The sequence below is a fragment of the Ochotona princeps genome, chromosome 5 (assembly GCF_030435755.1).
Source record: "Ochotona princeps isolate mOchPri1 chromosome 5, mOchPri1.hap1, whole genome shotgun sequence".
In the NCBI taxonomy this organism is placed as follows: Eukaryota; Metazoa; Chordata; class Mammalia; order Lagomorpha; family Ochotonidae; genus Ochotona; species Ochotona princeps.
In genome coordinates this window covers 19,626,198-19,640,899 of record NC_080836.1, presented here as the reverse complement: position 1 = coordinate 19,640,899, position 14,702 = coordinate 19,626,198, and the positions used below count along the sequence as shown (strand labels likewise).

The 14,702-nt window shown below is 47.5% G+C and overlaps 1 protein-coding gene across 1 annotated transcript in view; it reads left to right on the top strand.

Moving 5' to 3' along the window:
- The first annotated feature begins 5,900 nt into the window (after positions 1-5,900).
- TMEM163 (transmembrane protein 163) overlaps positions 5,901-14,702 on the top strand; it is a 289,487-nt gene continuing 280,685 nt past the window's right edge. Inside the window, exons 1-2 of the mRNA XM_004589357.3 lie at positions 5,901-6,273; positions 12,715-12,834. Coding sequence (XP_004589414.1) covers positions 6,072-6,273; positions 12,715-12,834 — 322 coding nt within the window. The 5' untranslated portion in view covers positions 5,901-6,071. The remainder of the gene's footprint in view (positions 6,274-12,714; positions 12,835-14,702) is intronic.

The following is a 14,702-nucleotide window of genomic DNA, read 5'->3' as shown; positions in this document are numbered from 1 at the left end:
GATAAAAAAAAGCAAGACCTCTCATCCACTGGTTTGCCTTCCTAAATGCCTGCAGTGATAGGGGCTGGGTCAGTATTGAGATGGAGCTAAAATTGGAAGGTAGTAATTCCATTCTGTCTCCCATGTATTTGAGAGGGCCAAGTTACTTGAGTCTTACTGAAGTATCTCTGAGTCTGTGTTAGCAGGAAGCTATAGTCAGCTACCTAAGACCAATACTGACCCAACCACTCCTCTGAGGTAAGGTGTTGGCATGTTAACCACTAAACAAAATGCCTGTCCCAATTTAGTTTTTTTGTTTTGTTTTGTTTTGTTTTTAAAGATTTATTTTTTATTTTTATTACAAAGTCAGATATACTGAGAGGAGGAGAGACAGAGAGGAAGTGGAGCTGCCGGGACTAGAACCAGCGGCCATATGGGATCAAGGCGAGGACCCCAGCCACCAGGCCACGCTGCCGAGCCCCCCAATTTAGTTTTAATTCCATTTCTTGCAGACTTTTAAAATTACCTTTGTACTGAAAATAAGACTCACTGAAAGACAGTGAAACTGATTCAAAATCAAGAATATTAGTGTAATTCTTGTTGTGGTCCATTTTTTTTTTTTACTTTAATGTTGATCAGTGTCTTCCTTATAACTATTCAACTTGCTGAATACTTTTTTTCCACTATCTCTCTTTTGCAATGAGGTAAGTTTAAGATTTGAGTGTTTATATCTCAGATTTATACCTTTATATTCTCCTCTTCTTTAAAATTATTTTGAAAATAGGGGGCTGGCACTTTGGTACTATGGATAAAGACACCCACTAAGGATGTCGGCATCCCAAATCTGAGTGCTAGTTTGAGCCCTGGCTGCTACATTTGTTTAACGATTTTATTTAATTTTATTAGAAAGTCAGATTTACAGAGAGGAAAGACAGAGAGAAAGATCCTCCATCTGCTGGCTCACTCCCCAAGTGGCAGCAATGGCCAGGGCTGAGCCTGTATGAAGCCAGGAACCAGGACCTTCTTCCAGGTCTCCCATGCAGGTGCAGGGTCCCAAGGCTCAGGCCATTCTTGACTGCTTTCCTAGGCCACAGGCAAGGAGCTGGGTGGGAAGTGGAGCATCCAGGTTATGAACCAGAACCAATATGGGATTCTGGCACATGCAAGGTGAGGACTTTAGCCACGAGGCCACACTTTTGATGAAGCTTCTGTTAATCTACTTGGGAAAGTAGGGGAAGATGTCTTAAGCACTTCAGTCCCTGCCACTCATGTAGCTGGCCTGGATGGAGCTCCTATCTCTTAGCTTCAGTCTGTATCAGACCGTAACAGTGAGACCATTTGGGAAGATCTCTCTCTATTCTGTATCTCCCCTACCCCCACCATGCCCCTGTTCACACTGCTTGTCAAATAACTAATTATATAACTATATTTTAAAAAGTGAATTTAGTGTTTAGAATAGTTTTAGATTTACATATAGTTGAGAAGATAGCACAGAGATTTCAGTATAGCCTGCATTCTACATTCAGTATTTTCTAACATTTTCCACTGGTGTGCATTTATTATAGCTAATGGATCATACTTTATATGTTCTTATTAGCTGAAGTTCAGACTTCATAGTTCCTAAATTTTTACCTAAAGTAGATTTCTTTTTGACTAATAACATTTTTTGAATAATGAATTTCTTATGTTTATTTTTATTCTATTTTTTTTTTGAGAGAGAGATCAATCTTGTCTCTGCTGGTTTGCTCCCCAGATGTTTGCAACAGCTGGGCCATACCAAAGTCATGAGCCAGGAGCTCCATCCTGGTCTTCCACTGGGGTGGCAGAAGCACAGCTATTTTATCTTCATCTGCTGCCTTCCACACCTATCAGCAGGAAGTGGGATCAGATGAGGTGGCAGGACTTGATCCCAGGCAGTCACAGAAGGCGTGTCGGCATCACATGTGACATCACAACTCAGTGTGCCACAATATCCACCCTCTAAGGTCTTTTTTTCTATTCCAGACTCTCATCCAGAACATCACACTGCTTTTAGTTGTCACATCTCTTTTGTAATGGTTAAATGTTTCTTTTCAGCACAGTTCTTTTGGCTATGTCACTATTGTGATTATGAAGTAAATTCATAGATAATATAGGCGCACAATTTAAAAATCAATATGGTGACCTGCATTAGCACAGGAAGAACAGAAGTAGGACCATTTCATAATGAATGTGTTTGCTTTTAACAATGTTCAACTAGAAATGCATCAGAAGTCATAAATTAGACATGTGTACCTACTTATATTTTAAGAGCAGAGAGACAAGACTCTGGATTGCCAGTGATATTTTTGTTTCTGATGTTTTGCAAGAGCTAAATCAACATTTTTGTGTGCATGTGTGGACTTGCCTGCCAGTGGCAGTTACACATGTGCAGGGTACAGATGCGCTGATTGATGACTTAGGTACCATGAGTGGAAGTAGCTTCGTGTCCTAATTTTCCAAAGTCGTGAACAGAGAACTGACCGACTTCTCTAGAGATAACAGTAGTTACATCACTGGGAAAGTTCTCTATGTGCTCAAAAGGTACAAAAAAATGTTTGCTTATATATGAAACAAAGTCCTAATGTAATTAGAAGCACACTTTAGGGGCTGGCATTATGCCATTGCAAGTAAAGCTGCCACCTGTGACAATGAATGCTGGTTTGAGTCCCAGCTCTTCTGCTACTCATCCAGCTCCCTGCTAATGCACCTGGGAAGATAGGAAGACAGTCAAGGTGTTTGGGCCCCTGCAGCCACGCGGGATACTCTGATGAAGCCATCTGGCTTCAGCCTCAGCCTGGCTCACTTCTGGCACTTTTGGCCATTTCAGGAGTGAATGCGAGAGGAGGAAAAAAATCTATCTCTTGATCTCTCTCTACAATTCTTTCAGATAAAATGAATAAATCCTAATATATATACATGTATACATATGTGTGTGTGTACTTTTAAAAAGTAGCATGTTTTAGCTGAGCCAGAGGTCCCTCCTGACATATGAAGGCTTGGTGGGACACAGTCTCCTGTAACCTTGTCACTCCCTCTAAAGGCCAATGACTGCCTCCTCCTCTCATTATGATAACCAAAGAAAGCATTTGCAAATTTCCAAGATGCTCCCCTAGGGGGCACTGCTGCTGTGGCTTGAGGGCTAAACGGAGCTGAACTAGACACTTAGCTTGGCTTCTACCTTTATAAAATGAGGACAGTAGTAACTGAGTGAGGAAGACAGTGCAGACAACACACTTAGCCAGGTGCCTGGTACCTTGTGTGCCCTCGCAAGGGTGTAAGCTAACATTGTCTTCTACTTAATCAGCAAGGGCTTGTGTCTACTTAACATCCAGGCAGGCTTGAGGGAGTGAGTGATGTCGGTTTGAAAAGCACTACCATCCTGGCCCTACATGTGAAGTATGCAGTGAATTATTAAATCGCTTGCAGTTCAGAAGAGGTGTGCCTGGAGTTGAACTGGAGTGAAAGGGATGTTTCTGGGGCAGATGGCAGTGGCTTACTGAATCAGGGCAGCTGGAACGTGAAGGGACATATATTTATCCCATGAATAAAAAATAGCCCCTAGATGGTTCTTTCTCAGCACGCAGCCACCAGCCCAGCAGAATCTGCTGTGATGGAGGTTAGAAATGTGGGATCTTCCCCCATCTCAGACCAGCTGAGAATCTTTTACCAAGGATCCCAGTGTTTACAGGTGTGATGCTTTTTCTCGCCCATCCTGACACTCCTGTTGCTAAAGAAGGCGAGCAAGGAAAAAAAGCCTAGCAAATTGACTTAACCCAAGTTTGATATGACATAGGAGTCTGCAGACGCCAAGACCCCAAGACCAGGAAAAGCTGCCCGTGTTTATACTTAGTCTGAGCTGTGCGGCAGTGAGATGAACAAAGGTAAATCAACAAGGCCTGGCTTCCTGGATGCTGCTTGGCTTCTGGACAGTGTTCCTCCCTCCTGTGCTGAGGACAGGGCTCTTCTGTAATGAGGGTCTTAGGGTGTCGGTCAGCATGGGTTACAACATCCCTTCATGGCCAGGTGGAGGAGACTGGAGCAAGAGTCTAAGCTTTATAGCAGTCTTTGGGGACAAGGGTTCTCCCCAAGGAAAGAAGAATCCCAGCTTCTATGGACTGCTTTGGGGGAGGAGCAGAAGCTTAGAAAGAAGGGCAACAGACAGAAATATCTTGCTCTGAGCCTCTTTCTTTCACTTCAAAGTACTCAGCGTGCGAAGGCATGACATACTTTGGGGGCATTGTTGTTTTGTGCCTCAACATGTCCATCTGCACGTTTATGTTTGTGATGCATCACAGACCCACCCGAGGAACATGGGACCTGCTTTTTGGATAGGAGCCTGCTGCAGACCATCCCCTTCCCCGCCCCCCAAATGGCCCCCCTCGTGTGTGTACGTGTGTGCGAGAGGTGTAGGGAGGGGTGGAGGTGGTTTGTTTCAGAGAGTCCCAGAGAAACCTGAGTTCTCTTGAATCAGAATTTCAGAGAAGCAGGGAGAAATAGCCATTAACAAGCAAACAAAACAAAAACCCAAGTGATTCAGAACGAAGGGCTGCCTTATGAAAACACCTGTGACGCCTGCTAACTTACATCCACTATGCGATTAGAATCTGCAGCAGTCGAGGCCTGGCTGGTTTTGCCTGGTCTCCAGGTGGTTCTTGGAGAGCCCTTGAGAGAAGGATCAAGTGGATGGTGCAAGGCTGCAGTACTGGAGCTGGGAGGGAAGTGTGCAAGCAGGTCTGAAGGTCATCTACCTTCAGGACTGAATCAGGATCAGTGGGTAGGAATTGTTAGTTTTTAAATCCAAGGAAGAGGGGGGTTTGAAACAATTTAGCACAGCCCTTCAGTTTACTTGGTGAAATGAGTTCTTAAAGGTAAAGTGGGGTAGCCATCGTCAGTCTCCTAATTGGAACCACCCTAGCGAAATAACCTCTCCCCCTCCCCCACATCAGAGAGGCATTTCCATCCGTCTCTGCTTTGGATTCCAAGAACAGCAGCCAGGAGAAAGGACACAGGTCGAATTTTCTACATGAGGCATTTCAGAGTACTCGGGTTAGATTTAGAGTTGGTACGAATCTAAAGATGAAATCTGGATTCTAGACCTTGGGTGGGGAAACCTCTAAATCCAAGCTAAGTCTTTTTTTTTTTTTTTTTTTTTTTTTTTTTAAGCTAAGTCTTTTAAAAACGGTGCGCGCTCCCAGCCCCAGGTACAGCCCGCGGCGCACAGGCAGAGGTGCCGCAGCCGGAAGGGCCAGGTAGGGGAGCCCCACACTCCCAGGAGTCCCGAAGACCCTCAGCATTTGGATAGGGGAAAATGATAAGCCGAACTGGATGCGACAACAAAGGCCTATGGACAGTCGCAGTGGGTTGTCATGGGGTGGGGAGAGATTCAAGCATCTCCCGCAGAACCGTCCGCCGTGCCTGGCATCCCATCCGCTGGCTAAGCTGGTGCTGGACAGAGGGGGGGACTCTGGAGGGAGAGTTTCAGCACCCGAGAAGGCCCAAGACCGAAAGAGACGGGCAATGGGGGTGGCAACCCAGGCGGGTACCCTACTCTAAGGCGCTATTGCGCTCAGAGGGCCGCTGCCGCCTGTTGGCTTAGCTGACCTCAAGGAATCGAGTCTGAGGGGTCTCCCTGGGTACCATCCAGCGGCGCGGGTGGAGTAGGTTCCTGACTGCATGCTTTCCTAGCCATGCAGGATCCGCCTGCTCATCCCCACGCACTCCTAGAACAGTCCCCCTAGCGTCCGCGCCTGTGGCCAGACCCGTCCCTCCCACCCTCCTCACCGGCTTCGGTGCGCGGGCTCCAGCGCCGGCGCCTTGGGGCGGGTCCCCGCCGCCCGCACCTGCCCCCAGGGGCGGAGCGCGGCGGCGACAACGCGGCCCCTGCCTCAGCTACCCGGCGAGCTAGCCACGCGTCTCTCCAACCTCCCCTCTGCTCCCTTCTTCCCTCCCGGTGCACCTCCTTCCCTCTCCACGCGGTCCGTCTGTCCGTGTGTCCCTCCCTGCGCCCACAGGAGCTGCGGCGCCTCGCACTTCGGGCTCCTCGCTTCCTCCGGGATCCGCAGCCCGGCGCCATGGAGCCGGCTTTGGGCAATGAGCGCCGCAGCCCCCCTGGTTCAGCCGTCCAGCCTCCGCCCCGGGGCCACACGCCCTTGACCACAGCCCCCAGTCCGGGCCCGCTGGGCTCCCCGGCTCGTGAGCCGCCCCAGCCTGAGGAGGAGCGACAGCCGCGGATCAGCGAGAGCGGCCAGTTCAGTGACGGGCTGGAGGACCGAGGTGAGCGGGCACCGCCCCGGGCCTCCCGGGCCCCTAGCGCGGACTGGGTCGGCTGCGCTCGAGGAGCCGCGGATCCGGGCTCGCTGACTCGCTGTTCAGGCCCCGGCAGGGTGCTGAGCTCCGCGCCTCGGAGCGTGCGGGGGCGCGGAGCGTGGACTTCCTAGCCGAGGCGCGGAAAGCAGGGGCGGCAGTCCCACCTCCTGCGGCCGGCACCGGCTCGGCAGCGGTTCCGTCCTCCTCGAGCTTGGAGAACCCGGCTGCCTCCCGGCCGACCCCGCCTGGGCCGGTACCCTCTGACGCCCGGGGAAAAGTTTGCGAAAGGCTTTGTGGCTCTCGGAGCCCAGCGCTCCCGGGGGACTGCGGGTCCCGCCGGGCTCAGAGAAACCGGACTGGTTGCTCTTCTTGCAAGCCTGCTTCGGCTGCCAAGGGAACTTCCGAGAGTTAAGTCTCGTCGTGTCACTCTAGCGGTTGGGTGGCTCGCCCCCGCTAAGGGCACAAGGAAGGGGGTGAGCCGGGGCTCCGGCCACCGTGCACTGGGGCAACCCAGGCCCGCACCGGGCGCCAGGGCCACCGAGGGTCATTGCCCTGCCGTCTGGTAATTGGGGCAGGGGATATTGGGAATGGTCTACTAACCTCCTGTGGAGGGATGCCACTGAGACCAAGCAGCGTTCAGAGCAGTCTCTGCAGCCCTTCCTTGGACCCAGGCCTCCTGGAAGCCCTCCAATGTCCTTCTCCCGGGTACCGACGCAATTCCCTCCCCCCCCGTGCTCCCCAGTGAGTGGTTCACAGGGAGTGGAGCACCTTTCAGGGTTCACTTTGACGGGTCCTCCCCCTGCCCCCCCCCCCCCCCGCTCCTGTGTCTCTACCTCGTTTCTTTTGGGCTGGGATTCCTCACCGCGTCTACACCCCTTCTGCTTCTTGCTGCTTCGCAACGGGACCCCTCGAAATGGATGTGTTCAAACCACTTAGGGGCCCGAAGCAGGGTCCCTGCAGACCCGGCCTTCCCAGCGGGCTGACGTGTTGGGGGAGGTGGGGGCGGGCGAGAGAGAGCAGGTTCTCGGCCGCTCCACCCCCCTTTTCTTGGAAGCAGTATTTGATCCTCTGTGGCGGGTTGATAGTATATTTTAGTCTTAACAGGTTTCCGTCCTATTCTTAGACTCTCCTGTACATTTTTATTCCGGTTTCGTGTTCGGATGCACGATTTCTTTCTCCTTAGAAATTCTAAGTCGTAGCATGAAAGATAGAATTGACATGGAGACGAACATGGGCAGCGATGCTGGGCAGGATCTGGAGCCGCTCCAGTGGCAGACAACGAGTTCTGCACTCAGGGTTCCGGTTCTCTTCCGAGGCCCGTGCCCTCGCAAGCACCCATGCAAGCCCAGCAGTTACATGCAATGGAGCTAATTGCCACTAACCCCTGCAACTAATCTTGTAGAGATTTTTGTTTTATTAGGGAGGAAAAAGTGAGTTGAGCTTGTTTTGTGCAACACTGCGGGTCATCTGTAGGTGCTGACTTATTTCTCCGCAGCCCACAAAAGGAAGGAAAATAGTACTGGGGTGAGTTAATATTTAAGATTATCTTGTAGCTCAGGATTAAGCTGTGAAAAAAAAAAATACAAACCCTTCTGAATTCGTTCTTGGGCTTATTTTCTAGTGTCCAGCTGAATTTCATTTTGCATTATGTGATGGCGTGAAAGCCTTCACTGTTCATGAACTGCCTGGGTGAAGGCATTGCAGGTCACACACAGCCTCCTTGTTGGGATGTGTCCTGGTCCCCAAAGAACCCACTGCCGCGTGTGTGGCGCTGGGAGCAGAGCTGAACATTCTTTTGTTTGACTTGACTCCTGATGGGAAGAGCTAATGATCATTTTGGTTAAATAAATAGTGCCTGTGATATCCTCTTCGTGCAGACTGCATGGATTTTTTTTTTTTTTCCTCTTGGGAATATTCTGGTGCTGTGACCTCTTTGCTCCTGGGGAGAGGGTTTGGAGGGGAGGGAGCCTGGCTAGTGGCCTGCTGTGCTTCTCTGTGCTGCCTGGCTTGCAGACTTTAGGCCTAGATACCTATAGGGTGTGTGTGGGGGGGAGGGGGATGGGTACTCATGATCTGTGCCTATATTTGGCCTTGTCTTTTGTCGCAGGCTTCCTCCCTCCTGAGCCATCAGGAACCCTTGAATGTCTCCAATTCTGATCAAAGACTTGCTTTATAGCCCAGAGTTTGGGGACTTGAGAGGTGGTCCTGCTCCCACCCCACCCCACCCCACCCCACCCCAGAAGTGATGTGGGCTGGTACCCAGAAACGCAGCTAGCTTGCATTGTCAGTGAGCATGGGGCTCTTTGGCTGGGTCTTGTTCTTCAACAAGCACGTGCTTTATGGTTTAAGACCTTTAGCAGGTAGAAAATAGATCAGGTTCATTGCAGGCATTTCAGCCTCCCGGTTTAATCTCCATTTCCCTCATCATTCTGTCCCAAACCTTAGGTTTAGAGACTTTTGAACTTCAGCATTCCCCACTACACTTCCTCCCCCACCCTCAAACTAATAAAAATTCCCCTTCAGAGAACACGAGGTTGACAGCGTCTCAGGAGAAAGCTATTGGAATTCATTCAAGCTAGTACATAGGAAACAGCTGGCAGCTTCACCCTTCCACCCCACCACCTCATTTATATTGGCTTGCTCCTGCCCCCAGATAAATAAGGAGTCAGTGCTTCATTAATTCAACCCTCCTCACCTCAGCTTGGTATTGGCCTAGCCTAGGTGGCAAGTAGATGAAATTGGAGTGAGATGAAAAATTGGACTGTGGAGCCCACTTCCCTAGCCTAGGGGCTAGGGAAAATGTGGGCCTGTGTGCAAATGTGGGCTTGTCTTGGCTGCACTAGGCTGTCTTGCCTTTCCTTTCTTCCACCTTGGGTTGGTTGCCAGCTTCTTGGACACCCTGAGGACCCTTCCCACATCTGGTGGCTGCTGCATGAGCATCGATCTGACCTAGCTGTGGAGGCACCTGTGTGCAGACCGGATATTTCTCACTGGATTTTTGTGGACTTTCCTATTCTACTTTGAGGAATGGGAGGTTTTCCACTCCTGATGTCAGCTCTGTTTTCAGTAAGAAAAATCAGCAGGAAATAAACAGTTAACTAGGAATTGTCAAGTCTTTCTCTTTGGGGGCATTTTTCCCACTGAGATTCATTTTTCTTACACAGAGGTGGCATACACGGACCTAGGTCTGGGGGAGACTCATTTAGTCCTCCTGTTGGGAGGACTCCAGTGACACCTTCGTGGCAGTTCAAGCAGTGCGGCCTGTTACTCGATGCTCCTCTGGGGGCCCCCGCTGGTGGGTGAGGGGGTGTAGATTGATTCATAGGTGTGGACTGGGTATTGTTACTGGTTGTTAAAACTGGATGACTTTGGAAGGAAGAATAAATGTCAATGCAGAATAGAAAGTTCAGATCGCTGTTACTTCTCGGAAAATGGGATTACTTTTACAAGGAGCCTTATCTTTGACCTCTGTGGGTAAACTTCTTGACATAGTTGCTGTCAAAATGTTTACCAGAAGTGTGTTGAGTCTGTATGACTTCACTTCCCCGTGAAAATCTACTGGGCAGGGGCAAAGGAAGCTTACTATGTCATTTGGGAAAATGTCAATGAATTCCTAGGGGTATATGAGATCTGCTTGCTCCAGGTTATGACTAGGAGACAGCAATGATTGCTTGCTCCAGGTTATGACTAGGAGACAGCAATGATTGCAGGTGAACAAGGAATGAGTTGATTTCTGGTAGGTAAGGATGAAGTAGACAAAGGGGCATGGAATTTCCATATGAAATGACTTTGTACCATACTTGGGCCAGACTTAACAGAAAGAAGGTTCTGGTTTTTTACTTCCAAGAGAATTTTTGAAGGAGGTCTGGGGAGATCACTGCAGGGAGGTGGTAGAGATGGTGTTTGTACTTGTGGTATGTGTTCTGTGACTCCCAGACAAAGTCTTGATTATTTAAAAATCTTGTGTATGATACACCTGGCTCACTGGGCAGCCTTCTTGACATTCTTTCTAGCCTTTTTTGAACTTGTTCAGGAGTGCTCAAGTCTGAGCAATAAAGAGAACTGAGGAGTTTGGAAGTCTTGAGCAGGATGCAGCTTTTGGCAATGTGGAGCCTTTAGGAAACAGTACCCTGAAGGATGGAGCTTTGGTGGCTGATTGCCTTGAACTGAAAGTCACTGGCATGGCTTCAGAAGCAGGATTCTTTTCTGACTCTCTCCCCTAGTACAATTCACAGAAATTAGACTGCCTTTTTAAGAAGGGTCTAACTACAACCCCTGTCTTCCAAAGACACCTGTTTAAGCTAGAAGTGTGACTGCAGTCTTCCCTCCAACCCCCTTAACTGTGTAAGAGCTGACCTTAAAGAATATTCCAGACCTACATTGTGTGACTATAGATGCCTAGTTCCAGAAGGAATCTCACCCTAAACCCAGAAGGGAGGAAGAATCCGATGCCCAGTCTGGCTGCATCTCCCCCTTAGTTACACTGGGTCACACCCTTCTACTAGTCACATTCCTTCACAGCAGTTCTTCATTCAGGAAATCTTGTGGTGGAGTGGGAGTGAGGGGGTTTTAGTTTTTGCAGACTCCTGTATCACGTGATGCTTTTTCTCTTTGATGGGTAAGGATAGGTGTCACACTCTTCCTATTCCTTTGGCAACCCGAATGTGCACCCAGGCAGAGAAAAAGGATGCTTTCTCTGTGGGAATTATAGGTGTGGTTTGTCCCATGTTGTATGGGTGCCTGGCTTTTAACTAGCATTTCCTTCATCCCTTGGAGCTATTATGATAAAGCTGCCCGTTCTGTTAAACGAAGAGTGTTTGTAGCCAGAGATGGTGCAGTAGATGTTTTTTTACATAGAAGGCAGGACTGTGAATTTGGTTGTCTGTGCTACTTAGAGATGCCATCTGTGATTTGTTTTTAAAGGAGGAGAAATAAAACATAAATCCAGATCACATTTTGACTCCAGGTAGTTGAAGCTGGGGCATTGACTTGGGGGGAGGGGGAATATGCTCCTAAGTTTCTGTTATTCTTAAGGACTTCCAATGTTCAAAGTATAGAAGACATAATCGTTCTTACATATGACCTACCTGGGAAGATACCTTCAGTTTTAGCAGGTTTTGCCCACTTTACTATTCCGAGGGATTTTTAAAAACAGGCTTAGTGTATAGAGAGGAGGGAAGAAAACATGGCGTGTACCAGTATACTTCAAAAAGTTTGTAGAGAGGCAGGTTTTTGGTGTGGTGGTTGAGATGTACTTGATGCTTTGCTTGGCTCTGATTCCAGCTTCCTGCCTGTACTAACCCTGGGAGATGGTGTTGATGGTTCATGATTATGTTCCTGCTACCCACATAGGCAACCTGACCGATGGCTTTGGTCCCTGGGGCAGGGCTAATGTGGTTATTATTCCTTAGAATAAGCCATGAGATGTAAGTTTTATGCATCTTTTTTCTCAAATACATTTTAAATAATATGAAAAGTGGAATCAAGAATATTTGTTTTTGTGTAAAAATTTTTAAGAATATTTACTTATTTTTAGGAGAGACTGAAAAGGAAGGAAAAAAGGAGAAAGAGAGAGGATATCTTTTATCCACTGGTTCATTCTGCAAATGCTTACTACCACAGGGGTTGCACCAGGATGAAACCAGGAACCAGGAGCTAGGGGCTCAATCCAAATCTCTTGCAGGAATCCAAGAACTTGAAGCATCACCTGCTGCCTTCCAGGGTATTCATTAGTAGGAAGCTGGCTTCAAGAGTGGAGCTAGGACTTGAACCTGGCCACTCTAATATGAGCATCCCAAAGGACATCTTAGCTGTTGCACATAATGGTAACTTGTGAAAACTTTTTGAATGTAACTCCCCCCCATAATATACATTTCCATGGACTTTCTGAATATCTTGCACAATCTGGCCTGTTGTTGGGTGTGGTTAAAGAGAAAAATGGCCATCTCGACTTGTTAATTGGGAGAAGAGAGATCTTTGGTACTTCTTGACTCCTTGTTGTGGGCCAAGTCCTGTGCATCAATTCGGACTGTGCCAGTGGGTCAGTGGCAATCAGTGGAAGGAGCTGCATCTTCTTGGGCCACAAGGCTTACTTAGCCTTGAGGTGGGGGAATGACTTGGGGTATTGGGTCAGCGAGCAGTGGGAACTGTGGAGTGGCAAAGGGACAGTTCCTGTCATGCTGCAGAGTGGCATGTTTCACATTGCCAAAACCCAACAGTTTTCAAGGGATGCCAGCAAGCCTAGTTTCTCATGTGCAACCTCATAATTGTTACAACACAGCATGGGCCAGGCACAACACATCTTGGCCCGCTGACTGTCAGTTTGCAATCTTTGGATCAGAAATTGTGTTGGCTGTGGGTTTCTTAATAAGGAGCTGTCTAACTGCTTTCTCTTCTTGTGTTTGTTAGGCTTACTAGAAAGCAGCACCCGGCTGAAACCTCACGAAGCCCAGAACTACAGAAAGAAGGCCCTGTGGGTCTCCTGGTTCTCCATTATCGTCACTCTGGCCCTGGCCGTGGCTGCCTTCAGTGAGTGTCTAAGCTGGAGCCTGGCAGGTCGATGTGTGCTGCTGTTGCCTGTCTTCCTCCCTGACTCCTGTGGGATGTGCCTTGGCTTTCAGTTGACCATTATTGATGAGTACATTTTTGGAGATGGTTGGGTAGTCAGGGTACTTATAAATTAGTAAAATGGCTTCTGTTCACTGCAAAGGGAAGAGGTGTTGGGGGAAAGAAATGGAGAGCCTAGCCTGTCATCAGTCAGCTGCTTGGTGGAAGTACATTTTGAGCCGCAGCTGAGTTTGTGAAATTCTCTCATCCAGCCTTCAGCCTGAGCTGACATGTCTTATTTTGAGCCCTAATGCAACAGGATGAGTGCTGTATTGCAGTGAACCCTCACCTTTTCCCAGATTATATCTGTTTGTAAGGTTTGGAGTCCATTCACATGTACATTTTAATGACAGATGAATGGGAGGGTCCTCTTTGGTTGTCAGTGGCCGCAGAAGCAACAGCAATGATCTCAGTTAAGAAAATGGGATTGCAATTAAAATGGTTCCTGCCCACAGACGATTCCTACACCCTGTGACATGTGTTTTTTCAATGTACATTTGGCACCTATGGAAATGTGTGCATGCTATTCTTATTAATCGTGCAGTGATTCATAGTCTCAGCCTTGGTTAGAAACTGAGGTTTATTTGTTGTTGTTTTTAATGCCAGAGGAAAAGCATTTTTTTGCATTTTGTGATGACGCTTGTGCCTCCCAGGAAGATCTTTTTTCTAAGCCTTGAACGTCATAGGAGGTGTCTCAGAGTAGGAGAAAGAAAGGACAGTGTCACTGAAAGATATGGCTCTGTATGTGTGTGTGGTTTACAGTTCTGTTCTGCAGTGTCAGATCTGCAGGAAGTTGCAATTGATTTCCAAGAGGAAATACTAGAATTTGACCAAATGCTCCCTGTGAAACTAAGCATACATAACTTGAAGCAATTCGTATTGGCAATAGTATTTTGGTTCTAGAAAAGTCAAATATTTACAAGCAGAGGGTAATGTATGTTTTTTTTTTTCCAAACGGGGATAAGCATTTACCAGCCAGTCAGAAATCTGATCAAGAGGAATTCTGGTTCCTGAAAATAGCTGCTGCCCTTGCCCTCCCCTTTTAAGGCTGAAACAAGAATAACAAGCCACATTGATGTCCCTGGAGAATCATTTGGTTGTGGTGACTGGTGGGGGACTCTGGATCAGACACACTGATTTACATTTGTAAAGAAAGAGGAGTGGAAGGAAGGCGGGTGATTTACAAACACAATAATAGCTGCCTGGATCTGTCCATGTGCCTAATAAAGCCATTAGGGCTTTATCTTGTGGGTGTTTGAATGAAGGACTTTACTGGGAAGAAATAATGCACAAGTCTTTCCTTGGGAGAATAAGATTACATTTGTTGTCACAGCAGAAAAATTAGGAGGAAATTTTGGTTTTACTTGATGGTTTGGTTATCTTATAAAATCTTGTTTCATTTCCTTTTAAATGATATGCAATCCATTATAAGTAGAATTTGATTTTGTGAAAGGGGTGTCCTTTTCTTTTTATGATTTCACCCCTTTGTCGCAGTGAGTATTTAATCTAAATCCTTTAACTTCTTGCTTATACAATGTTGACATTAACCTATATTGTGAGCCCTATGATTTTCTGATGTAGATTTGATTTGTTTGGTAAGTTGCTTTCTCCTTGTTTTAGTTACGTTAAATCAAAAAGATAGAAGATGAATTGCATTTTTCCTCAGTTCAGTACAGAATGGCTTTAGTGTGTGTATGCATTTCATATCTTAAACCCTCAGAGTGGTCTCTATTATGTGAGTTGTTGGTTTTACTCTTTAGCTTTGTGAATGTGTTTATAATATGAAATAC